This window comes from Macaca nemestrina, chromosome 10, assembly GCF_043159975.1.
Source record: "Macaca nemestrina isolate mMacNem1 chromosome 10, mMacNem.hap1, whole genome shotgun sequence".
Lineage (NCBI taxonomy): Eukaryota > Metazoa > Chordata > Mammalia > Primates > Cercopithecidae > Macaca > Macaca nemestrina.
The window spans coordinates 26,479,352-26,507,042 of record NC_092134.1 but is presented as its reverse complement, the minus strand read 5'-3'; the positions used below and the strand labels follow the sequence as shown (position 1 = coordinate 26,507,042).

The following is a 27,691-nucleotide window of genomic DNA, read 5'->3' as shown; positions in this document are numbered from 1 at the left end:
TATCATATTGATATTTGATTTGCACGTATTGATTTTTCACATCCCCACTCTTATTAATAGGTTTTTCTAAAGAATGAGCATATTTAAAGGTAGTTTTGGTTTTCTGAGAATCACAAAATTTTAGAACTGAAAAATTTATAACTGAAATTATATCTGGATCAATCCCTTAGTTTAACAGCTAAGGACACTGTGGGACAATCCAGCTATTATTTCAGTTCTAAATTTCTAAACCTCAAGAAAAGTTGAGTGAGTGGCCTCACATAGCGAGGTGGTGGTTGCTGAGTGACAAGTCATATCTTGAATTAGTGGAATTCTCTGAACTCCAATTCTGGAGCTGTAGCCAATAGACCAAGCTGCTAAGGCTTTAAATTTCTGCTTTCTCCTAAAGAAAATGTATACTAAGTATTACAACAGTTGAATTTTAAAAGCTGTTAGCACCAGGTACTCATTAAAGACCTTCAATTTAGCACATTCCAACTAGCCCATTGTCATGGCAAGAGGAAATGCCACAGCAGGATATATCAAAGTCCAAAATAAATGACTAGTATCTATTTGCAGGCTTTTTCATTGGCCCTAACATGAAAGTCCATAACATTTCATGTTATCAAAGCCCAGGGTGCTTCTAGCCCTTAACTATACCACTTATTAGCAAACTTCTTTGCTTATGAGCCAGCTAATCAATACTCTGAACTTCCCTTTTCTCTGTAAAAAAGAAAATGTGCCTCTTATTGACCTTGCGATTTCAGCTATAGCAAGGATTAAACCAAATAATCTAGTGAAGATATTTAAAGAATTTAAAAGCTCTGTCCGTAGATATATATAGGATTACTATATTACTGCTTCTAAGAGCAACAACCTGTGAAAAAATATTTGTTGCTTTGATTACCAAGGCTCTAAATCTTAATTCCTTGCTATCATGCCACTCAAGCATCACCAGGAAGTGGAGTCAGAACACGACTAGAGCCTCTAGTCCCTGAAAGTATCCCATAACTAATATTCAAGGAGGTAAAGTGATGCAGTGACCTAGGACTCAGCTAGTCTCGGCTCCATTCCCAGAGTCTGCTTGTAACTATTGACCTTGGACAAGCCACTTAATTTTTCTGGAACCAGAGTCTCGTCAGTGGTCAAAAGATGACTTGAATTAGAGTGAAAGATCCCTTTGAGTTATAAAATCAGAATATGAACATTTAATTAAAATTACTAAAGTACAACTTCCCAAGTCATTAATTCATCTGTTTTTACATTTTTAAAATCTCTTTTTAGAAGTACAGAGTTGGAGCCTAAAAACATAGCCTATTTCTGGCAAACAGACATTTCAAAGACATGTGTCTGAAATGTCAGAGACCTTCTAAAAATTCTAAAGAGAAACATCTCTATGGAAATAAGATACTTTGTGCTTGTTTAATATCCTCTCTGGGAGACCCTTGCTCCAAAAATAAATACATGGATACCCCCAAAGCACTTAATACTGTACTGGACACAGAGTAGGCACCCAAATACTTTGTTAACAGCTCTCAGTTTGAGTCCCAGTTCTTGTTACTTAACTCGTGTGACCCTGTTTTCTTATCTATAAGGTGGGAACAATACCTTCCCCAGTGATCCATTGAGATTAGAAGTATTAAAATGTTCTGTAAACTGTTAAAAACAATCGCAAGATGTTACTATTAGCTTAGGAATTCAGCTAACTATTCCATGACCTTACCAAAATGTGCTTTTTGGAGAGATGGATTAAAATCTTTCTGACTTAATTTATTACAGAGCACCTAACCCAATGCCTGACTCAACAAATATGCTCAATAAATGTTTACTGCATGGAAAGTATAATACACAGAAAGACCAAAAGCTCCATAAACTCAGGTACCATGTTCGTTCTTATTTCCAAATTCCCAGCATCTAGCAGAAAATCTAGCACAGCATAGAAGAAATTCAATCATTAGATGAATAAACTTTTGCCCCCTCTAGTTCCTCTTCAGCACAGCTCAAGAGGGAGAGACTGGTAGGGGAGACATCAAGGACGACTACAGGTAAAGGCTGCTTGGAATGGAAAACTTGAAATTACTTGGAGAATTCACCCACTCTCCATCAAAAAAAGCTTGGGAGAGCAGAAAGAGCACAGGCTCTGAGTTCAAATTCAATTTCCAAAAATCTGCAATTTTGATAAATTAACCAATTACCCTCTCCAAGACTCAGTTTCCTCATCTTAATATGAGAATAACTCATATGGGTGCTCACTAGAATGGAAGCTCCATGAAGGCAGGGACTTTACTTTGGGCCCACTGTATCCACACTGCATTTAACAGTGCCTGGGCACAACACAGGCTCTCAAATATTTGTTGAATGCATGTGTATGAAATTGATAGAGCTAACACTGGTGAAGTATTAACAGAATGCCTGACACGTAATTACCACTGGGGCAATGGGAACCTTTGTCAGCACCACCGCCGCTACTGTATCGGTATTATTACAGTTCCTGGTGGTCGGAGAGCAGCCACTTCGCGCGGTAAGGCCTGGTTTCAAACCTCGACTTTCCCATTCTCTGGCCGTGTGACTTAGGATAAATTACTTAAAACTATTCGGGTTCCTTTTTATTTCCACAAAAATTTGTGTTGGGAGAATTAGAGGATATGGGGAAATCACCTGAGAGAGTCTGGAGCCCCGGTGGCATGAGATGCATGCTAGAGATTAGTATTAAGGCAGAAAATCGCCGAGTCCTCTTTTATACAGATAACTGCCTTCGATTATTTCCCACATTACTGTAGCTGAGTACAAAACAAGAATGCAAACAAGGGTGGAAGGAATTTCCGAGAACGAAACCGCTAAATGAGAAAAGGGAATTAAACCGGTGCTTGACAGTTCCCACCAAGGCATGGCAGTTTCCGCGACCGTCAGCCAGTCCAGCCAGCCCCGGCAGCCAAGGCTGGAGCAGGAGAGTCAGCGGTGTAAGGAACTACACCGAAGCAGAAGCTTACACCCTCCCTCTAACGGTCTCCCCGCCGCTGGCCTCAGGCGGCCGCCAGACTCCCGTTTCCGGCCTTCGCAGTACCACAGTTCCCAGCATGCCCTTGGCGGGAAGTCTTTCCGGCTGGATGACTACTAATCCCAGCATGCCATTCGGCACTCCAGTAAATTAGATGGAAGAGCGGGATAACCCCATTGCATGCAGGGAATTGCAGTCCATTTAGCGGCTGGTTCATAGATAGGCGGGGAAGAGCCGGGTTGCTCTTGTCCGCTGAGAATGATTCATAGAGGAGGGTCAGGAAAGAACGGTTCAGTCTGTGAAAGCCCCCTTAAAAGACTGGACACTTCTCCGAGGGAGGGAGAGGCAGGAGAGCAAGCAGGACCTTGGGCCTGACTCCGCCTCGGTCCGCTAGCCAGGCCTCGACCAAGTCCTGGGCCTTGTCGGGGGCGGCCGTGAGGCGCCGGTTGCTGGGGGAGCGGTGACGTCGCGGGGTGAAAGTTGAGGGGCGGTGACGTCGGGCCGGCCCGGGCGGAGGCTGGCGGGTTGGAGGCAGGAGGGAGGGAGGGAAGGAGGGAAGGAAGGAAGCTGGGAAGGAGCGAGCGGGGGCGCGAGGCGTTTACCTGGAGGCAGCGGCTTGGGCGCGCAGAGCGGCCGCGGCTCCCCCGCACCTGCGGCCATGGATGAGGAGCGCGCCCTCTACATCGTCCGGGCCGGCGAAGCGGGGGCTATCGAGCGGGTCCTGAGGGATTACAGCGACAAGGTAAAGAGTCCTGGCTCCGGGCGTGCGGTATCGCACCCCCGGGCCGCCCTCCGTGCTTGCACATCGCATCCTTCCCCACCCCCTTCATTCCGGGGATGCGCATTGCTCTCCCCCGAAAACGTTTCCGGCTTGGGCATGCGTGTTTGTGCCCCCAGCCTTTTCCATCCGTGCATCCTGCATCCCACTATCCCCACTCTAGCGCCCACTCCTCTGATTCCTGGCCCAGCAGCTTGACCTCCGGTCCTCCTCTCAAGCGTGCAAGTCACACCCCCGGAATCCATAGATGTGCATCTGTGCCCCGTGCCTCACTCCTGGATGCATAAATGCATGCGAGGCTTCCTCACCTGTACGGTATAAAAATACATGCTTCCCTGCATAAACACGGCCCTTGACATGTATAAAACGTATCAGCAACGATGGCAGTTCTTTCTATACCTTTTGCACTGTACGGTTTTCAAGGCATTGATGTCTCATCTGTGGTCTCCTTTGATCCTCACAGTGTTTATAGGGTAGATGGTATCATCCTCCCCATTTTATAGATGAGGAAAGCGAGGTGCAAAGAGCTGAAATCACGCCCAAGGTCATGGACATATAATGTTGTAAGTGGGTGGAGAATGTAACTCCTAATGATACCTACTATTTGTATCGCATTAACAGCTTTCCTATCCATTATCTCATTTAATCTTACAGCAATCCTGTGAGGTATTATCTGCATTTTGCAATTGAGACTCTAGATTGGTTAAATAACTTGCCCAAGGTCATACTTGGAGCTGGTATTCCAGTTTAGTTATTTCCACTTTACAACTCTGCTGTAAAAAAGTATCTTATTATAAATCCCAGTCACTTCTCTGAACCTCTTTCTAAGAACCGTTAGCTCTTCATTACTTTTCCTTCCAGGAATTTTACATGCTTACTTCAAAAGATAGCCTGCCACACCTTTATCCTTTGGTTTAGAAGACTGCTTTATAGGAATGACTGGCGACTCCCTTCTGTGAAAACAAACCCAACACTAAGTCACAACCTAACTGTTAATGTTTTTCTTTCCTTTGCCCCCGTACATCATCTCCCCTTCAGTGTTTGCTTTGTGCCCGCCACAGCATCCATCCACTTTGTATTATTGACAATTTGTGTCTTATTTTTGAATCTTTTCCACCCGGGGCAGAAATGGCATGCTGGCGGCTGAATTCCCGTTTAATCTTCCCAACAATCCTGTGAGGAGAGTGATGGTATTCCCCAATTCACAAATGATAAAATTTAGGATGATAATGTGGTCCCAAGTCCACACAGCCCCTGAGAGATAGAGCTGAGATTTGAATTTAGGTGGTCCAACTCCAAGTCCAGCGCTCTTTCTACCATACTGTGTTGCTTTCCTTGGGAGGATACACAGGTTCTCTCTATTCATATCTTAGCTCCCTCACTTTCTGATATGCTTTACTGTTGAACATGTCTGCCTAATTTAGGAATAACTCATTTAATGCATAGTTGTACATATTGTGGAGATTATAATGATTTAACTCGATTTATTACTGCTTTCCAGAAAAGGCATGAGGCAGCTTCAAACTGATTTTCAGAAGCAAGAAATACAACAGAGAACTTGGCCATTTGTTGAATCAACTAATGTTTATTTAGCACTTATTATATGCCAGATACCCAGCAATAAATAGGAATTTGTTTCTGTGGGGAGGAAGGAGGAAAAACCTTCAACTGGATATAATCACCTTCTTTAATATTTCTCCTTCCCTTTATGGCTAAACTAATTAGATTCCAGATTTGCTTCCTCCAATTTATCTCTTCTCGTTGGTCTCCCTCCAGATTGGTATCTGCTTACCACTCCTGGCCAGGTGCTGTCAGAGCTTAAAACCTGAACATCTCCAGCTCCCCTTTTGTATTGCGAATGTTTTTAAGGTTGTTTTGCATGGTGTGTCTTGCTTAAGGTGGTATCTGAAGTGTTTCAGAAAATTCCCAAACACTTGTAATTTTAGGATCAAGCCTGAGAGTGCTCTGACTAGATATGAATTTGGTCAGTTAGCTCTATCAGAAGAAAGCACTCCCTTCTTTTTCCTTTTTGGAGATAGGGTCTGTATCTGTCGCCCAGGCTGGAGTGCACTGGTGTGATCATGGCTCGCTGCAGCGTCCATCTCCTCCCCGCTGCCCCTCCCACATAGCTGGACTACAGGTGTGTGCCACAGCACTGGGCTAACTTTTTAAATTCATTTTTTGTAGAGATGGGGTCTCACTATGTTGCCCGGGCTGCTCTCAAACTGCTAGGCTCAAGCAGTGCTCTCACCTTGGCCTCCCAGAGTGCTGGGATTATAGGTGTAAGCTACCGTGTCTGGCCAGAAATCTCTCATATTTAATACTGACTATAGTAGGGCCAGTATAGTAGGGCTGATTATAGTACAAAGAAAATGGCTGAGCATCATACTGCAGTGAGGTTGTGCCCCTCAAAGGGAGAGATTTTGAGAGCAGATGAATAGGAAGTGAATGTATGATCACAGTGGTTCAGGCAGTAAGAATGGGGAGGTGGATTTAAATTGCCCAGCTCTGTGGTATATGGAATTTGGAACCCTCAAAAAAATAGTTGGGTACCATATACTTGAGTTTCCTTGTCCGGAAAAATGGATTTGAGAAATGTTTGGATTATGAGGTGATCATAGGGCATTGAGGAGTCCAACAGAGAGAAATGAATGCTGTAGACAGAGACTGGTTCATTGTTTGGGAGAGTAGTGGAGAGGTTCTTTATGCTACCTTATTCCTCTAATAAAGCTAGTCCTTGAAAGGAGGCAGTCAAATATAGTGGAAAGGTGGTGGGATTTGGCATCAGATAAACTTGGTTCAAATCCCAACTCTGCCATTTATTAGCTTTATGACTATGGATAAATTATGTTAAGCCTGTGAATCTCAGTTGCCTTATCTGTAAAATAGGGATAATTTCACCATTCTCTTAAATTATCGTGAGGATTACATTAAATGAAATGTAATGCCAACACTGGGCACAATGCAGCTAGGAAGCACTCAGTAAGTTACAGTTATAATAACCAGGGTACCTAAAAGGTGTGGCCAGAGCCAGCTTGGCCACTGATCCTCAACTTAATGGCTTGTGTGGCCCTAAGATGAGTTACTTAACTTTGCTGTGGCTTAGTTTCCTCATCTGCCAAATGGAGATAATAATAGTAACTATATCATAGGCTTGTTATCAGGATTAAATGAGTTACATGTGTAAAGCATACAGAACAGTGCCTGCCACTGAGGAGGCACTCCGTAACTGTTAGCTTTGAACAAAAAAATTAAACGTGGCATGAGTTGGCATAGCACAATATTAAAATTTGGAAATAATGCTCCATTCTTTCCCTTCTTTTTCTAATGGGTAGCAAAATACTTTGTACCACTTTCCGAGATACCTGTCGGGCTCCAGGAAACATCTAATTTCTACTGTGTTATATATATAGACTCTGATTTCCAAACCTTGCTTCATTCACCGACCTTTGTTATCTTGGAGAGAGGAAAGATCTATCTATCCCGGAAAGAATGAAACTTGTCTGTTTGTCAAGGGCATAACAGAGCATAGGTCTCAGCATAGGCAAGTGTTTTTGTTTGTTTGTTTGTTTGTTTAATGGGTGGAGCAGTTAGTTGTTTTTCTCTCTAAATTCACCTAACATTTATTGAGTACCTGCTATGTGCTATGTATTATCCCAAGCATTTTCACATTTTGTGTGTCATCTTATATTAATTCCTAGGAAATGGCAGACCTGGTCTTCAGATTCCATATCCAGGGATCTTTTTGCAGGGCTATGTTGCCTTTACCCTGTCTCTTCTGTGTTTTTGAGCACAGAAAAAGTTTCTTTTTCAGGAGTGGTATACTACAGTTATTCCTCAATATCCAAAGGGGATTGCTTCCAGGATCTCCTGTGCATACCAGAATCTTGTCAATACCAAAATCTTTGAATGCTTTAGTCCCTGATAAAAAACACTATAGTATTTGCATATAATCTGGGCGCACCTTCCTTTTTTTTTTTCTTTTTGAGATGGAGTTTTGCTCTTGTTGCCCAGGCTGGAGTGCAATGGCGCGATCTTGGCTCACCACAACTTCCGCCTCCTGGGTTCAAGTGATTCTCTTGTTTCAGCCTGCTGAGAAGCTGGGATTACAGGCATGCACCACCATGCCCGGCTAATTTTGTATTTTTAGTGGAGACAGGGTTTCTCCATGTTGGTCAGGCTGGTCTGGAATTCCCAACCTCAGGTGATCTGCCCGCCTTGGCCTCCCAAAGTGCTGGGATTACAGGCGTGAGCCACTGAGCCCGGCTGGACATATCCTCCTATATACTTTTTTTTTTTTTTTGGAGACAGAGTCTTGCTCTGTCGCCCAGGCTGGAGTGCAGTAGCTTGATGTCGGCTAACTGCAACCTCCGCCTCCCAGGTTCAAGTGATTCTCTTGCCTCAGCTTCCCGAGTAGCTGGGACTACAGATGTGCGCCACCATGCCTGGCTAATTTTTGTACTTTTAGTGGAGACAGAGTTTCACCATGTTGGCCAGGCTGGTGGTGAACTCCTGATCTCAAGTGATCCGCTCACCTGGGCCTCCCAAAGTGTTGGGATTACAGGCGTGAGCCACTGTGCCTGGCCTCTCGTATATACTTTAAATAATCTCTAGATTACTTACAATACATAATACAATGTGAATGCTATACAGATAGTTGTACTGTATTATTTAGGGAATAATGCCAAGGAAAAAAAAGCCTGCACTTGTTCAACACAGGCACAATTTTTTTTTTCCCAAATATTTTCAAGCCATGATTGGTTGAATCCACAGATACAGAATCCTTTGGCTACTGTTGAGTCCTAATCACCTCCACTTTAGTTATAGAATGAACTGTTAATTTGGGGAAGTATGTATCACTCTAGTCTAGACTGTTCAAGCTCTTGCTCCCCACAGGCCTGTTCTTTTTTTTTTTTCTAGAGATGGGGATCTCACCATGTTGCCTAGGCTGGAGGCTGGTCTTGAACTTCTGGGCCTCAGCCTCCCAAAGTGTTGAGATTACAGGCGTGAGGCACAGTGCCCAGACCTCAGGCCTTCTCTAATAACAGATTTAGTAGAGAGATTAGTTGCCACCATTATCATGATTATCAACAACAAACTGTGACTAAGGGCCCTGAGGTATGGAGTAGTATCATACCTCCATACCTGGATTCCTTACATCACAGGATATTTTATGTTAGAGGAAACTCAAAGTTAATAGGGCCCAACCCCCTCGTTTAATAGATGACTCATCAACTATGATGATAACCAGAGAGGTGGCTTGGTGGCCCTACAGGCCACCTGGACGTATGATTACCGCATACATAGCAAATTCCAACAGGATTCCAGTTTTGAAGTATGGCAAGTTTTTGGCCAAATGAAAGGTATTTAAGATACAGACAGCTAGCTAGGTCTCTAGTAGTAGTCCTCATAGGAGAAGAAAACAAGACTGCTTGCAGTGAGGTCTTAATTCATGTGCTAGAAGAACCTGATTGATAGAAACCTAATATTGGGACAGTTCTATAAATATAGCCTCTACATTTGAATAAAATATGTAAATATCCAGGACCATGTAAGAGGACTTTTTGTTTTCTACTTTGGAAGTTGAGCTCTGACTCTTTGAGTTCACTCTGTGGGTTTTTGCAGAGAAGCATGTTTAGTGGGCTGTTCCTTTGTTATACTTTGTTCCTATGTCCAGATTATGTTATCTAATCTGTTTCTGATTTTTAGTTATAGAAGCAATCTCTGTTCATGAAACAGCACAACACACACCACCCCAATTAGGTTTATTCCCGTGTAGTAGTACTGTTTGAGTGTATCTTTAGAAATCTATGAAATTACTCCTAGCTCTCTAATAGGTCAATATTTGGCCAGACACCACACCATAGGTTATTCAACAATAACAGTAGTAGCCATTGAACACTACTATGTGCAAGGTGCCATGCTTATAAAAAGATAAGGAAAACTTGATATAGGTAGTAAAGTTGAATAACTTGGCCAAGTTTTCACTTTTAGTAAGCGGTAAGACTGGACTCAAACTCAAGGTTGTCCGACTCCTGATCCTGAGCTTTTTAGAGCTGATTCATAGGGTATGAAACCTGCGGTGAGAGTCATAATGAGTCTGGTGTGTCACTGAGTTGTTAGCTTGCTTGGTCTCTAAATTGAACAATGGTTTAACTCTTTTTTTTGAAATGGGGTTTTGCTGTGTTGCCCAGGCTGATCTCAAACTCCTGGGCTCAAGCCATCTGTCCACCTCGGCCCCCCAAAGTGTTAGGATTACAGGTGTGAGCCACCATGCCCAACCAGTTTAACTCTTTATATTTGATTTTTTTGCTCCTTTTTCTCTGGAAATTAAGCATGTAAAGAAGGTGAGATGGCCGAGTCTTGGCTAGGAAATACATGTACAGCTGGAAATGCTTGTTTTCTTTTTCCCCATTTCAGCCTTAGAAAGGGGAGAGAATAAAGATGGGGTACTAAATAAATTAAGTATGATCTAAGTTGGATAAAAGAACCCAGGTTTATAGAAGCCAACATCTATTGGATCCAAACAGTCTTAGAGGTTTGAGCTTCTGAATAGATTGGCACATTCCAGATTCAATTTGTAGTGCCTCACATACCATTATATTTTCTAATTAAGAGCAACAGAATAATTAGACCTTGGTACTGTTCTGAATTCCCACCTTAAAAGATTAATTCTACATAGGAACTGTATAAAAGACACTTTTATAACTTACTGAGTGTCTTTCCAAAAGACAATTTATTTTTCTGTCCCCTTACCATAAATGCCAAAAAAAAGTTCAGAAGAACCATTATATATATTAACAAGTAGGTACATTTATTCCAGATAATTTATGGAATTAGCATTTTACTTATAATGGCAAAAAAATAGACTTTCTTGGTTTCTTAGTGCAGTTATTTTCATTTGTATTGAACCTTTATGAAACTTTAGTTTACAACTTTAATCTGATAATCTGGCACTTTTAAGTCTAATGTTAATTTTCACTAAACCTCAGGTCTATACATTTCTAAGTATGGCCCTCAGATTTACAATCTTTCTTTCCTCTCCTCCTTCCTTCTTTTTCTTACTCTTTATTCATACTTATCCATTTTATTTTTTTTAATTATGAAAACAATATACCAACAATGAGTCTTCTTTTTAAAAAATTGGTACATAATATTTTGTCAGGTGAATATAATATGTATAATAGAATATTGTCACATGCACAACATTCCGTCAGTCTCCTGTTGGTTATTCCAGTTCTCGCTTTTTTTCCTCCACAATATTGGATGACACTGCAGTGATACACATATAATTATTCTCTCCTTCTAGATCAGTAGGATAAATTCCTAGGAGTAGGAGTTCTGGGTCAAAGAGTATGAATATTTTTATGGCTTGTAATATGTGTTGTTGCCAAATCACTTTCTCTTTTAAGATTTATGTCAGTTTATACTGCCACCAGGAGTATCATGCCTGGATTATTGATGTCCATTCTTCACAGGGCATTATGTCCTTAGTCTTGCTTTCCTTTAATCTGGCCTGTGAGCTACTGCCTGAAATGTTCTTCCAGAATGCTGGTCACACCTCCGTCATAGTCTTCCCCTGGTTGCCTGTCACCTATTTGCCAGTTCAGGTATAAATTTTAAAATCCATGCCCTTACCACCTGACTTCATTCATTTTAATTGTTTTGTATCCATATTTGAGGCAGCCTCCCTCCCTCAAATAGCCACTGTCTCCTACCTCTGAGTCTTCCCTCTGATCATTTCTTACATTCAGAACTTCTTTTCTGCCAACATTTCTCCATCTTCTTTAATTTAAAAAATTGCTGCTTCTACAAAGATGTCAACACAGAACCACCTGTAATGATGATATCTTTAGTACTTAGTGTACTTCACTCCTGGGGGGTTGCCAGTAAATATTTGTCAATGTGGCTAATGAGAGAAAGAAAAAAGAAGTAGAGAGATTTTCGGTGGAGATTTTTTTTTTTAGTAGGAAGGCTTAGAATTCTTAAGAGTACTCGGTTCTCCTGAATAAAACTTCAGAGGAGAATGAGGAATTCTGCGCTCTATTTTTGGGGTACCGCTGTTCTTTCTGTGATCATGGGCAAGCCAACTTATTCTGTCTTCTATTCTCCTTTACTTCAGCTACAGAGTAGAAAATACAGTATTGCCAGTCATTGCAGAAGAGTCATGACACTCTCTGCCGTTCTAGTTATTTTTCCTCATAATCATTGGCATCATCATCATTATAACCCGAATATTTACTGAGTATTCCTACTTGCCAGCAATGAGATCGTGCTTTATATACATGCCTTAGCTTTTTTAACTGTCACGATCTCTCTGTGAGCTAGGTACCCCCTGTTTTCAGATGAGAAGCCCGGTTCCAGAGAGTTTACTTGCTCAGGGTCACAGCTAGTAAGCGGTAGAGCCACCATGATTTAAACTCTTATTCTTATTGAACTGTTTTTCTGAAATATCGAACTATCAAGTCTTCCCTATCCACAATTCTCTGATGATTTCTTATTGCATATAAAAAAGAAAGTATAAACTCAGCAACGTTGGAAGGCCCTTCCAAATCACCGTCCAGTCTACTTTTCCATTCTCATCTTCCTCCATGCCCCACCCCAAACATATGTCCTGTGTTCCAGTCTCACAAAGTTGCTTATTTCACAAATATATAATATAGTTTCACACATTCGAGCCTTTGTTTTTGTTCCTGGATTGCATTCCATTTGCCTCTGGCAAACTCCTGTTTATCCCTCGAGATCCAGCACAAATATTCTGTATTCTGTGAAAGCCATTCCGGATTTTCCTGGGCAGTTAGTGGCTTGGTTCGCTGTGCTCCTTTGTGTATATTTCTGCTGTAGTCTTTTCACACTGCTTTATAACTATTTGTTTACATGCCTGTCTCCCTTACTTTAATAAGAATATTGAGATATGGGAAGGCAACATTTTTTACAGGGACATTATTTTAGATACTATTAAACATAGCCAAAATTTAAAAATACATGTATTTAAAATGACATTGTTTCCCTTTTTTCCCCCCTCAGCATAGGGCTACTTTCAAATTTGAATCAACAGACGAAGATAAAAGAAAGGTAAGCCTTGGTGTTACTCTGTGAATGTTTATGTGTGTGTGTATTTCATTCATGGACTTTCTAAGCAGTGGTCATGTTTTCATCTGATGGTTATTGATTGGTTTCTTGTTTCCCTTCATTTTGTTTTTAGGAACCCTGAGAAGAAAGGTTAGGTTAGGTTTAGTTTGGGTTACATGTAACTCTTTCCTCCTTTGTCCTCACAGGACTATTTACACTTGTATAAATCAGGAGTGGAGGGATTCAGAGGAGACTCCCCCCCAGATCTACTCACTCCCAAAGACTGACTGTTTAGTGGCAAGGCTCCACGTTGCCCAAAATCCATTGCTAATATTGTAAAGCTTAGCTTGAGACAATGTCTCACTCTGTCACCCAGGTTGGAGTGCAGTGGCTCACTGTAACCCCAGACTCCTGGGCTCAAGCAGTCCTCCTGCCTCAGCCTCCCAGTAGCTAGAACTACAGGCACACACCACCATGCCCATCTTTAAATTTTTTGTAGAGTTGGGGTCTCATCATGTTGCCCATTCTGGTCTCTTGAACTTCTGGCCTTAAGTGATCCTCCTGCCTTAACCTCCCAAAGTGCTGGGATTACAGGTGTGAGCTACCATGCCCGGCCCTGCTTTTGTGTCTTGCTGTACTCCATACATCTATCCTTGGCCATACAAATGCCAAAATCAAACAAGACAGTATGACTGAATGAGTGTAAATCTATCACTGCTGCTAGAAAAATAGCTTAAATTCAGTATTTTGTGAATATTGGGTTGACAGTGCCTTGAAATCACTCCTCCGTTCACCTGTATCCCCATATCTAATATCAGTGTCCTGCTCATTTTACTTTTTCAGATTTCTTCCATCCATTTTCTCCTTAACCTCTGCCCTAATTCAGGCCTACATCTGATTACTGCATCAGTTTCCTGACTGTTCTTTCATTTTCCAATTACGTGCTTTTCTAATAGATTGGCATCCATAAATCTAAAATAGCAATCTGACCATGTCATCCTTAGCCTTAAAACCCTTCATCTATCCCTTCAGTGACTTTCTTTGCCTACAGAATAAACGTCAAGCTTCTTAACATGACATTCTGGGTGCTCAGTGATCTGCTATATGCCTACTTTCACAGCTTACTTCTTTTCTCTCCCTTGTATTTTATGTTTTAGGACTAGAAAATGTTTCCAGTTACACACACATCCGCATCCCTTCTGTTTCTTGCTTACTACTTTTGCAGTATATTGTTTTCTACCTAGAATGCTCTCTCCCTCTTGTACACCTCTTCTTTTTCTCACCTGGTGAATCCCTACTCACCTCAGGGGCACCTCCTTCAACAAGCGTCCTTTGACATTCCAGTTAAGGTGAAGTACCTCTTCAATATTCTCATAATACTCTGTATAAATCTCTAACATTAATATTTATGCCTTGTTTCTTAATTATATATCTGTTGATGTTAGACACTGGTATCTTTATACACTTGACATTTGGAGTGCCCAGCACATAATAGGCACTCAGAAAATATTTATTGGATGAGTGACCATGGAATATAAATTTTGTAGATTAAAGTTTAACTCTGACTTTCTTTTGAATTTGAACAATGTAACCAAGACTAGAATACCTTTTACAACAGGGATTCTCAACCAGGGATATGCTCTTTGGAGAGCTTTTTCAAAATAGCCCTGCTCAGGCCCAATCTCTTATCTACTGAGTGAGGATTTGGGAGGTGAGCTCCAGGCATGTGTATTCTATGTCTCTGTGTGTGTGTGTGTGTGTGTGTGTGTGTGTGTGTGTGTGTGTGTGTAAAGTATATAAATTAATCAGAGACAGGATCTTGTTTCGTTGCCCAGGCTGAAGTGCAGTGGCATGATCATGGTCCACTGTAACACTCTTGGGCTTAAGTGATCCTCCTGCCTTAGGCTCCTGAGTAGCTAGGAATACAGGTACGTGCCACCATGCCCAGCTAATTTTTCAGTTTTTTGTAGAGACAGGCTCTCATTCTGTTGCTCAGGCTGGCCTCAAGGGATCCTCCCACTTCGACCTCCTACAGTCCTAGGATCACAGGTGTGAGCCACCACGTTCAGCCCAGTGTGTATTTTTATAGATGGTCTTCAGGAAATAAATACTCATATATCTGATGGGAGTCCAAAATGGCACAGTCCCTATGGAGAAGAAACTGTCAGTGTCTACCAAAATTACAGATGCATTTTACTCTTTCACCAAGCAGTGTCTCTTTTAGAAATCTATTCTGCAGATAGATTGAACCCTAAGTAAGCAAAGTTATTCATTGAAACATTGTACATAATAGCAAAAGATTGGAAACAAGTGTCCAGCATTTAAGGAGTGTTTAAAGAAACTATGGCTCATTTACATTATGGAATATTATGATGTAGTAAAAAAGAGATTCACTGTATGTGCTAATGAGAGAGTGAAAAAAAAAAGAAGCAAGGTGTTAAAAAGAACATGTTGTTTGACAAATTCATGATAAGTATTCAGGCTAGGAAGCCAGCTGCTATTTAATTTCATTGGGAAAATCCATACTATATCCATAGATTCATGGTGCCTTAGAAATCTGACATTAGAGTCTTTGGTAGTGCTTTTACTGGTCAAAATAAGTATATTAAGACAGAGTCTCCTACCCCATATAAATTTCAGGTGAAAGGGAGAAATTTCTTACACAGTTATTAATACAATGTGTTTATTTCCAATAGGGTAGTAGAAAAAACTAACATTTTCAAATTACTGTCTTTTTCTGAGTTTTAGATTTCTGGAGAGAGTAACTACTGTATAGTGCTTATTACCAGTTATAGTGTGTAGGTTTCTGCTTCCTGGGAGGTCTGTTATAAACAAATGTCATTAGGGACCTAGCCAGGTAATCTTCATTAATGGGAAAACATCAGCAAACAAATCCATTTCTGTGAAGTCTCCAGGGGTTAAAACCATTTGTGACTCTTTCATGCCTAAGACTCTTTTTAGACTTCAACATCAGAACTATTGCACAGCTCAGAAGGATGTATACCTTAATAAGCTTTTCAAGTTCTTAATGGAGAGACATAGAGAATTATAGGCATTTCTGTACCTTAAGCCTACTCAGAAAATAAAAGAACTCACATTACTGCCCAATTCGTTTGCTCCCTGTATTCATTTTCACACTGCTGATTAAGATGTACCTGAGACTGGAAAGAAAAAGAGGTTTAACTGGACTTAGAATTGCACGTGGCTGGGGAGGCCTCAGAATCATGGTGGGAGGTGGAAGGCACTGCTTACATGGTGGCGGCAAGAGAAAAAAATGAGGAAGATGCAAAAGTGGAAACCCCTGATAAGCCCATCAGATCTTGTGAGACTTATTCACTACCACAAGAACAGTATGGGGGAACCTCCCCATGATTCAGATTATCTCCCACCATGCTCCTCCCACAATACGTGGGAATTATGGGAGTACAGTTCAAGATGAAGTTTGGGTGAGGACACAGAGCCAAACCATATCATTCTGTCCCTGGCCCCTCCAAATCTCATGTTCTCACATTTCAAAACCAATTACACCTTTCCAACAGTCCCGCAAAGTCTTAACTCATTTCAGTGTTAACCCAAAAGTCCGCAGTCTAAAGTCTCATCTGAGACAAGGCAAGTCCCTTTTGCCTATGAGCCCGTAAAATCAAAAGCAAACTAGTTACTTCCTAGATACAATGGGGGTACAGGCATTGGGTAAGTACAGCCATTCCAAATGGGAGAAATTGACCAAAACAGAGGTTACAGGGCCCATGCAAGTCTGAAATCCAGCAAGGTAGTAAAATTCTAAAGCTCCAAAATGATCTCCTTTGACTTCGTGTCTCACATCCAGGTCATGCTGATTCAAGAGGTAGGTTGCCATAGTCTTGGGCAGCTCCGCGCCTGTGGCTTTGCAGGGTATAGCTCCACACCTGACTGCTTTCACAGGCTGGTGTTCAGTGTCTGTGGCTCTTCCAGGTGCACGGTGCAAGCTGTCAGTGATCTACCATTCTGGGGTCTGGAGGATGGTGGCCCTCTTCTCACAGCTCTACTAGGCAGTGTCCCAGTAGGGACTCTGTGTGGGGGCTCTGAACCCACATTTCCCTTATGCACTGCCCTAACAGAGGTTCTCCATGAGGGCCCTGCCCCTGCAGCAAACTTTTGCCTGGGCATCCAGGCCTTCCTATACATCTTCTGAAATCTAGGTGGAGGTTCCCAAACCTCAATTCTTGACTTCTGTGCACCCGCAGACTCAACACCACTGGAAGCTGCCAAAGTTTGGGGCTTGCATCCCCTGAAACCATGAGCTGAGCTGTCCCTTAGCCCTTTTAGCAATGGCTGGAGCATCTGGGACTCAGGGAACCAAGTCCCTAGGCTGCATACAGCATGGGGACACTGGGCCCAGCCCATGAAACCGTTTTTCCCTCCTAGGCTTCCAGGTCTGTAATAGGAGGGTCTGCATGAAGACCTATGACATGCCCTGGAGACGTTTTCCCCATTGTCTTGGGGATTAACATTTGGCTCCAGCTTGAATTTCTCCTCAGAAAATGGGTTTGTCTTTTCTACTGCATCATCAGGCTACAAATTTTCTAAATTTTTATAATCTGTTTCCCTTTTAAAGTGGAATGCTTTTAACAGCACCCAAGTCACCTCTTGAATGCGTTGCTGCTTAGAAATTTCTTTTGCAGATATCCTAAATCATCTCTCTCAAGTTCGAAGTTCCACAAATCTCTAGGGCAGGGGCAAAATCCCGCCAGTCCCTTTGCTAAAACATGACAAGAGTCACCTTTGGTCCACTTCCCGACAAGTTCCTCATCTCTATCTGAGACCACCTCATCCTGGACCTTATTCTTATCACTATCAATATTTTTGTCAAAGCCATTCAACAAGTCTCTAGGAGGTTCCAGACTTTCCCACATTTTCCTGTCTTCTGAGCCCTCCAAACTCTTCCAGCCTCTGCCTGATGATACATAGTTCCAAAATTGCTTCCATATTTTCGGGTATCTTTTCAGCAACACCCCACTCTACTGGTACCAACTTAACATATTAGTCCATTTTCACACTGCTAATAAAGACATACCCAAGACTGGGAAGAAAAAGCAATTTAATTGGATTTAAAATTCCACATGACTGGGGAGGCCTTAAAGTTATGGTGGGAGGCAAAAGGTACTTCTTACATGGTGGCAGCAAGAGAGAATGAGATAAACCCATCAGCTTTCATGAGATGGGTTTATTACCACAAGAACAGTTTGGGGGAAGCCGCCCCCATGATTCAAATTATCTCCCACCCGGTGCCTCCCACAACATGTGGGAATTAGGGGAGTACAATTTAAGATGAGATTTGGGTGGGGACACAGCCAAACCATATCACTTCCCTAGTTCTCTTTCCTAAATGTGTTTTTGGAGCTCTATGCCAACAACTACTTAGTAACAGCAGAACATTTTTTTTTGGTAAACTACATTGCTATCTCTTTGAAAAACACTACCCCCCCTTATATGAAAAATATTTGTGACAACTTAGAAGTAAGTGTAAGGTAACAGTGCCCTTCAAAAAAAAAAAAAAAAAAAACACGATTATTCTATGCTTTTTGGGAGATAATTATAAATTAATGATCCTTAGACCTAATTCCTGACACTTATATAGTGTTTTGCAGTTTTACAAAGATTTGCTTCTTACCGGTAGTGCTGTAAGTATGATAAGAATATCACCATTCCTATCTTATGAATAAGGAAACTGAGGCTCATGTGAATGACAGCTTGCTAACACTCACACCACTAGTGGGTTCAGCCTTACATAGACAGCAGATTATCTATTATGTGCAGCTCCTTCACTGCTCACTGCTCCATAGCTCCCTCTTATTACCATTGAGATATATTTCAGAAGGCTTGAAATTATGATCCAGTACCTTGTTTTCTCTCATTTCATACTTTGAGAAACCATTTAGGTAACTAGACTTAAGTTGGAAGATAGCAAAGGAAATTACCAACTAGAAGTGCTTAAATTTTGCTAGAGAAGGAAAGTCAGATACAACTGCTAATGTTTGTGCATATAATGCAAATAGTTCCAGGTGCATGCGGATCATTGTATACTTAGATATAAGCACTTGTGTTTATTGAAGCATTTGCTTTATATTCTGTACCTAAATTGGTAGGCTGTGATTATCTACCAGCACATAAACAAATACGTCATGCAAATATGTAGGATTGGGGGGAGGATATGATGAATAATCTGAAAATTCACATGTTGAGGAAATGAAAGCTCTTAAATGAAAAGCTTTAAAACAAAACTGACCTCAAAACCAATAAAGAGTACTAATTGCAATCAGTTTTGAAAGAGACATATTATAAAATGATTAAAAAATTTCCAGCTCTTTCGCATGTAAGAATACAACCTTATCAAATGTGGAAAATTTCAGTAGTCTGAGATAAATCTTTGTGTATATAGTAATTTTCCTCAAAAGAGTGAAGTTAAAAGTAACCAAATATCAAGCATAGTTTATTACCTTCAAATTCACACAGCCCATATTTCTGTGAAGCCATAAGGTAATTGCCAAGTTGAGATTGCAAGCTCTTTGAGGACAAGAACTCTGGCTTACTTTATATTTTCAGCAAAATAGGCACCTATAATAAATGCTTGTTAAATGAATGAAAAGAACTTGGTGAGTGAGTGGAGGCCACAATTCCTGTGACTTGTACATATTGTTTGGTTTTGTGTTGTATATTATTTTAGCTATAAAGCAGAATCCCAAGCACAGCTCATGTTGTTCACTGAAAAAGCAGGATACAATGCAAAAGTATGCATACAGTATGATCACAGCCATGTAAAACTGATAGAAACCATACAAAGAAAAAATGATGACAAGGAGATAAATGGCAGCCACCTGAATAGTTATTACTATGGATATTTTTCTGTTTTTTAAACTGTTCTTTTATATTACAGTAGATTATAATGATACAAGCATAGGTTCATTATATAATTATATTACAATATACTCTTATAATAGTGTGATTGGAGTTGTAAGCGAAGGACTAATACTTCTTTTTTCAAATCATATATTTTCTCTAAAATTGGCCTTCTTGATTACCTTACGTATTCCTTTTGGGAGAGCATAAAAAACTTACTGAGTTTAGGGTGGTAGTATCTGCAGAGCCAGTTTATGGAATGAAATATATAGTAACACAAAAGTTCATTCTGCCATTTCAAATACTTTTTTCTTTTTTTCCCCCAGACATGAATGTATTTAGCATATTAGAGATCTCTGTAATCCACAAATATTTTTTCAGTAAATCCTATATTCCTGGCCTTGTGTTAGACCTTGGCTCCTAAGTTGGCTTTTTGTCCATGGTGTTTGGTTTGGCACTTTCTCAGTTATAGATGCATGCCGAGGCTTGCCATTGTGGACTATAGAAAATGAATGGGTAAATTTCTATATTAGATTCTCCCAAGGAATATGTGCCAAGATAGAATCATTAATCCTAGACTGTGAATCCATGCTTTGGAATAGCTTGAGGAATGGATGCTTGTTCCAAAAGCCTTTTGCCCTTATTTTGGTCATTTGAAATTGTCACACTCCAGTTTTTACTAAAACAAAATAAGCTTTGTATGCTTTGCAAATTTGACTCAAAATTGATGTCTTGGCTTGAGGGAATGTTTTGATGCATAGTGCAAGTACAGTTCTCACTTACAAACCAATAATTTTCAACATCTTCATGTCTTTAAAATAATTGCACAGAATATCAAAAGTGCCTCCATACCTTTTACTTTTTAACGTTCCTTTCCAGCTGGAATCTGACACAAGACTTGACTTAGAAGGTCTAAGTTGTATCATAGGGCAGGATGAATGCCTCACAGTAGGTCAAAAAAACAATTTAAACTTCATTCCAAATTCCACTTTTAGTTTTAGATGTTTTGCCATGGCATTGGAGGAGTAAATCTAGAAAGCAAGGACAGGACAGCCCTGACTTAGTAAGCCATATGTATGGCAGTGTATACATGATCTTTGGATCACTTTTTAAGATTTCTGCCTGGGATAATGAGAATACTATCTCTGATTTGTACTTTAGAGGTTCAGGTGCATTTTCTCATATAGAGATTTCATCAAGAAGTTCCACTTCCAGCCATGGCAGTGTGAGGACCTCTACAGATCTACTCCCTAATGGAACTGGTAAAAATTATTTTTAAAAACAACCATTTAAAGTCTGGAAATAGTCCCAAAGGCATAGAGTCAATGAAGAAACACCTATTCAAGAAAGTCTAAAAGTAAGAAAAGTAGGCCGGATGCTGTGTCTCACGCTTGTAATCCCAGCTACTTGGGTGGCTTGAGGAGAGAGGATTGCTTGAGTCTAGGAGTCTGACGCTGTGGTGAGCTATGATCATGCCACTACATTCCAGCATGGGTGACAGAGTGAGACCCTATCTCTAAGGAAAAAAAACAAGGAAAGTGAAAGTCTGTGTTATTTGAACCAAGACCTGTTCTCCCTCTCTTCTCTTGGCTAAGTGAGATGGAAACTCTTCTCCAAACTGGTACAGGGAAGAATATAGGGTTCCTTTCCCTCTAGTCCCAGATGGAGTGCTGTCTTCACAGGAGTGACAGAATGTCGGCATTTCTCATCCTGCCCCCAGCTACCTGTTGCTGAAACTAAATTCTGGATAAGTGTAGCTGAGAGGTGGGTCTTCCCTCCTTCCATTCTGCCCTTCCTCATAGGATAGCAGCTGTTCCTTGGGTGTGGCACTGCTGAGAATACTGAGGCCACAGTCATTGTGGTGGTGGAACGTGGTTCCACCCCAGGAAAAGCAAACCAAGGAGATCTAGGGTTGCTGTACCTTTACTTCAATTGAGTTGTCAGTCCTAAAGTGGGGATGTCACACAGAAGCATACCATTGTCTCTGCCCCCAACATCAGCACCAGGGCTCAGAAATTTTGTCCAGGGGAAGAAGCAAACCTTATAAAAGAGAGTGCTGAATGTCTCCTCAAAGGAACTGACTTCATTTGCACAGAATATAGAGAAGTTCATGCCTAAGGGTGCAAGTTGTGATGAAAGTCACTTGGGGGTAACATTAACACAGTCATTGGAGATACAGGTTAACCCAAAGTCCAGCTACTTTGCTAGGAGGAATGGGATAACTGGGCTAGACTGCTAGAGGAGAGAAAGGAGGAAAATGGTAGCTGGGAGAAACTACCCTTCAAAAGACTGGATCTGTTTGTGGAGCAATTTTTGCCCCAGGACATTTTTGAAGACAGTTGATCAGTCAACCAGCAATTAGTGACACATTACAGCTGTGTGTGGTCAGGAAAAGAGAAAGTCAGAGGGGCCTGCCAAATCCACTGTCATGCCAGGGCAGCTGTGGGCATACCCAGTGGTGTGCCCCATGACGTGCAACATTAGGGCTTCACACTTTGAGGAAGGAGAGGGAGAATAGACTGCTAAGATAATTGGGCCAGTCACTAAACAAATAAACAAATACAATAGCAAGTCCTGGAGAAGGTGGGTGGAAGGGAGTGCAAATACGTAGAGTTGTTACAAGATGTCCAGTTTCCACAGGGTGGGGTGGGGGTGGGGGAGGGAAGCAGGCACCAAAAACTGCTTGTATGAGTGACCAGATGTTGGATTTAACAAAGACTTCAAAGTAGCCATTATAAATATATTCAGAGAGCTGAAGGAAACCATGATTAAAGAAGTAACAGATGTAATGAAGTCACATAAAATGGAGAAATCAATACAGAGATAGAAATTATTTTTAAAAAGAGCCAAATAGACATTCTGGAGTTGAATAAAATACAATAACTGAAATAAAAATTCACTGAAGGGGCTCAACAGTAGATCTGAATTGGCAGAAGAAAGAATAAGCAAACCTGAAGATATAGCAATAGAGAATATTCAAGGCGAAGAACAGAATAAAGAAAAACGAAGAGAGCCTTAGAGAATTGTGGAATAACATTTACACACCAACCTATACATAACGGGAATACCAGAAGGAGAGGAGAGAGAAAGAGAGGAGAAGGAAAATATATTTGAAGAAATAATGGTTCAAAACTTCCCAAATTTATTGGAAACCTACATATCCGGGAAGTTCAGTGAACCCAAAGAGATGCATAAATGTATCATAGTAAAAATGCTAAAAGCCAAAGACAAGGAGAAAATCTTGAAAACAGCAAGAGAAAAATGACTCATCGCTACAAGGGAAGGTCAGTAAGATTCACAGCTGACGTCTCATCAGAAATGTAAGTCAGTGGAATAACATTTTCAAGGTGCCTAAAGAAGAAACCTCATCTGAGAATCCTATATCTAGTAAAGCTATCTTTTAACACTGCAGGGGAGATAAAGACATTTTCAGATAAATAAAAAACTGAAAGAATTTGTTGCTAGCTGACTCACCTTACAAGACTTACTAAAACAAGTTTTTCAGACTGAAAGCAAGTAACCCTAAACAGTACTTTGAATCCACATGAATATATAAAGAGTACCTGTAAAGCTAATTATGTAATTGTAAAAGTCAGTATGAATACATAATTATCCTATTTTCTCTTAACTGATTGATTTTAAAAGCATTTGTATAAAACAATATGTATATAATGTATTGTTCAGTCAATAATATAGAGAAATGTAATACACTTGCCAAAAACAGCACAATGGTGAATGGGAGCAAAGCTGTATTGAACTAAGGAAGCAAATCCAGATGGTAACTAGGATCCACAAGAACAAATCAAGAAAACCAGAAACGATAGATAAGAAGGCTAATATATCAAAAGCTATAAATGTATACTTGTTCTCCTTTAGCTTCTTTAAAAGACAAAATTGTAAAGTAATAATTATAATAATGTGTTATTGGATTTGTAATGTTTATAGATGTATATAACAATAATAGTATAGAAAAAGGGGGAAGGGAATAGTGAAGTAGCTATGTTGTCTGGGGTAAATACCCAGGGTTCGTCTTCTCGCGCCAAGATAATTTAGGACATGGACACATACCAAGAGTTTAGGAGCGGAGGTCTAATAGGCAAAAGAAAGAGAAAGGAAAACAGCTCTCTCTCTAGTGAGAGAGAGGGGACTTCTGAGAGGAAAAAGGAGCCAGCAGTGGATGTGCCAGATTTTATAGTCAGATTTGAGGAGGTGATGTCTGATTGACATAGGGCTCACAGATTGGTTTGATCAGGTATGATGTTTACATAGTGTGGGGAAGGCTGGCTGCCCCACCTTCTTCTTCTTATGCAAATGAACTTTCCCATTGGCCAGCACTATCTTGTCTGATCCTTAATGTACATGTGGCTGACAAAGAGAAGGGAAGATGGAGCCACCATCTTGAATATGATTGGCGCAACTGCCAGCATGTGTGTCTGCAGCTCTTTGTTAGAAAGGAAAATAATTTGGGACTGCTTTTCATTAAAAGGAAAACCTTGCCAAGGACTTCCATACCCTCACTATCTGCCTAAGTAATTTCTTCTTAACTCCTGTATCAATAGTGCTATATAGGAATGTTTCTATATCTCGCTGGAATTAGTATAAATCTGGAGTTGATTCTAATAAGGCATATATGCTAAGCCCTAGAACAATGACTAAGGATATAACTCATACGTACACTCTGAAAACTGTAAAACATTGTTAAAAGAGATTAGAGAAGCTTAAAATAAATGAAAAAAATCCCATGATCATGGATTAGAAGACTTACTATTGCTAAAATGTCAGTACTCCTCATATTGATCTACAGATTCAAAGCAATCTCTTTTAGAAACCCAGATGGCTTCTTTGTAGAAATTGACAAGCTAGTTCTAAAATTCATATGAATTTTTGACACAGGGTAGTCAAAACAAACTTGAAAGGAAGAACAAACTCAGAGGATTCACAATTCCTTATTTTAAAATTTACTGCAGGGCCAAGAGCAGTGGCTCACGCCTATAATCCCAGCACTTTGGGAGGCCGAGGTGGGAGGGTCTGTTCAGCTCAGGAGTTTGAGACCAGCCTGGGAAATATAGTGAGACCCCCCATGTCTAAAAAGAAAAAATTGCTACAAAGCAGTAATAATCAAGGCAGCTGGTATTGTTACGAGTATAAATGTAGATATTAACAGATGGTGCCGTGACACTTAGGTAGCCACATGTAAAAGAATGCAGCTGGATTCTTACCTCATGCTGTATACAGAAATTAATTCCAAATGAATCAAAGACCCAAATGTAAGCAATAAAGTCATAAAATTCTTAGGAGAAAACATAAAGGTAAATCATGTCCCTGGATTTGGCAGTGGATTCTTAGAGATAACACCGAAAGCACAAGTAATAAAAGAAAAAATACATGAATTGGATTTCATCAAAGTTAAATACTTCTGTGCTTTGAAAGATACCATCATGAAAGTAAAAAGACAACCCACAGAATGGGAGAAAATGTTTGCAAATCCTATGTCTGATAAAAGACGTGTATCTAGACTATATAAATAACTCTTATAACTCAAAGGCAACTCAATCTTCAAGCGGGCAAATGATCTGACTAGACACTTTTCCAAAGAAGATATATAAATGGTCAGTAAAGATACTTGACATCATTAGTCATCAGGGAAATACAAATCAAAACCACCATAAAATATCAGTTCATACCCACTAGGATGGCTAAAACAAAAAAGTAAGATAACAAGTGTGGACAAGAACTGGAAGAAATCAAAATCCCCATACACTGCTGGTGGGAATGTAGTATGATGCAGCACTTTGGAAAACAGTCTGGTGGATCCTCAAAAGGTTGAATAATTACCATATGACGCAGCAGTTGCACTCCAATGGAAATATATATCCACATGAAAACTTGTACACAAATATTCATGGCATTACTCATAATTGCCAAAAGATGTAAATATGCCCATCACCTGGTGAGTGGATAAATAAAATGTGTTATATCTATACAATGAAATATTTGACCATACAAAGGAATAAACTAACTGATGCTGCTGCAACATGGATGAACCTTGAAAACATGCTACACGAAAGATGCCAGACACTTAAAAGGCCACAGATTGTATGATTTTATTAACTTAAAATTTTAGAATAGGCAAATCTATGGTGACAAAGTAGATTCATAGTTGCCAGGGGCTAGAGGAAGAGGGCAATCAGGAGTTACTGCTAATAGGTATCTTGAGCTTTTGGGGATGATGAGAATGTTCTAAAATTAGATAATAAGGATGGTTGCACAAGTGTGAATACAGTAAAAACCATTGAATTGCATGCTTTAACAAGTTGATCCTTACAATATGTGAATTTTATCTCAAGCTATTTTAAAAATAAATAGTAGTAGATTATGTATCCTCTATGCCCATCAGTTCCAAGTACTGTTGGGTACTAACATTTAATCCTCACAACAAAGCTATAAAGTAGGTAGAATTTTGCTTATTTTACAGATGACGAAACAAAGGCACGCAGAGAAATTACTTGCCAAAAATAAGAAAGTTGGAGGCCATGATTCAAGCTTAGGCAGCCTTGCTCCAAGACCCATGTGCTACACCATACTGCCATTCATTAATAATTGGATTGACCTGTTGTGTAGTTTATGAATCGATTCTATTTATTTCCTGATTTTAGGCACCCAAAATGTAAGATTTGATGGAGAATATAAAGCTTTGACATTAAACTAGTTATAGCATTGACAGAAAACAGAAGATCATGCTTGCCAGTGTAAGTGAATGAATAGAATAACTAGTGAAGAAGATAGCTGTGTAGTACTGGACTTACAACACTTAGGCTTGTTGCAGATCCTTTTGTTGCCTCGCATTTATTTTTTGTTGTCAAAAATGTAAGGTTTCCTTTTCTCAGTAGCTAGCTTTTTTCTTCCTTTCACATGTTGATCATATGCTGAGGAAAGTGCAGAAATTTGTACATCTTTGATGCATGGAAAACTCATAGGGACCTGAAACTTCCTGGCTGACCAGATATTTCCACTGTTCTCAACTCCTCTATTTGTAGATAAAAAAACTGGAGGTTGACTTACCCAGGGTCAGAGTTAATGAGCAGAAAAGCTGGAACTCAAACCAGGTCCTCTGTCTTCTTTTCCGACTTCAGTGATGATCTTTGCAGGGCTTATCCTCAGATAACTCACAGTGTAGTAAGGGACCCACAGTGTCTTCCAGTACAGTATGATTCCTTCTACGGCATCCTACACTAAGGGTCATCACTTTCGGTAATGGAAAGCTTACAGCAGCCATTGTACTTTATTTTAGATAGCCCTAATTGTTAGAATAATTTTACTTGTATGAACTCTAAATCTGCTTTGCTTGTCCTAGTTTACCTATATTTCTCTTTGCCACTGTTGTCCATTATTGGACTTAGCTTCCCACCTCTTTGCTACTTAATCTTTATGATTTTTTTTCCCCCACTTACTGCCCAACACATTTATCAAAAAGCTTTCTCTGGCAAAGTTCCCTATAGTTTATTCCTTCAGTCTTTTAGCACATAGCTTAAATTGCTGTATATTGAAATTGAACGTTTCTTATTCATTTTACATACGTTCAGCATCCCTAATATTATAAACACTTGAGTCATGTTCGTTTATATCTCACTAACCCAAAATAGACATCTTGTCACTAAGTTAGAATATATTTCTCTTGAATAATTTGCATGTACTTAAATTTTAAATTGGGAACATTTTCAGATATGTTACTGTATCGGGGTGGTGTACATAGCTGGTCAGTAATGGACACTGTAGAATCTATGGAATTAATAGAAAAATTGCAGGGTTTTTTTGGTTTTGGTTTTTGTTTTTTTGAGACAGAGTCTCGCTTGTCACCCAGGCCCAGGCTGGCGTGCGGTGGCACGATCTCGGCTCACTGCAAGCTCCTCCTCCCATGTTCACGCCATTCTCCTGCCTCAGCCTCCCGAGTAGCTGGGACTACAGGCGCCTGCCACCACGCCCAGCTA

At 40.3% G+C, this 27,691-nt stretch overlaps 1 protein-coding gene across 12 annotated transcripts in view; it reads left to right on the top strand.

Moving 5' to 3' along the window:
* The first annotated feature begins 3,537 nt into the window (after positions 1 to 3,537).
* LOC105497688 (RIC8 guanine nucleotide exchange factor B) overlaps positions 3,538 to 27,691 on the top strand; it is a 114,170-nt gene continuing 90,016 nt past the window's right edge. For 3 of the 12 annotated variants that reach the window (XR_011608878.1, XR_011608879.1, XM_011768970.3), the window contains exons 1-2: positions 3,538 to 3,719; positions 12,783 to 12,830. Coding sequence is in view for 7 of the 12 variants with exons in the window: in XM_011768970.3 (XP_011767272.1) it covers positions 3,636 to 3,719; positions 12,783 to 12,830 (132 nt within the window). In the remaining 5 variants the exon portion in view is untranslated. Of the gene's footprint in view, positions 3,720 to 4,174; positions 4,319 to 12,782; positions 12,831 to 27,691 lie in introns of those variants that run through there. The other 9 variants (XR_011608882.1, XR_011608880.1, XR_011608881.1 and 6 more) reach the window with 7 other exon arrangements.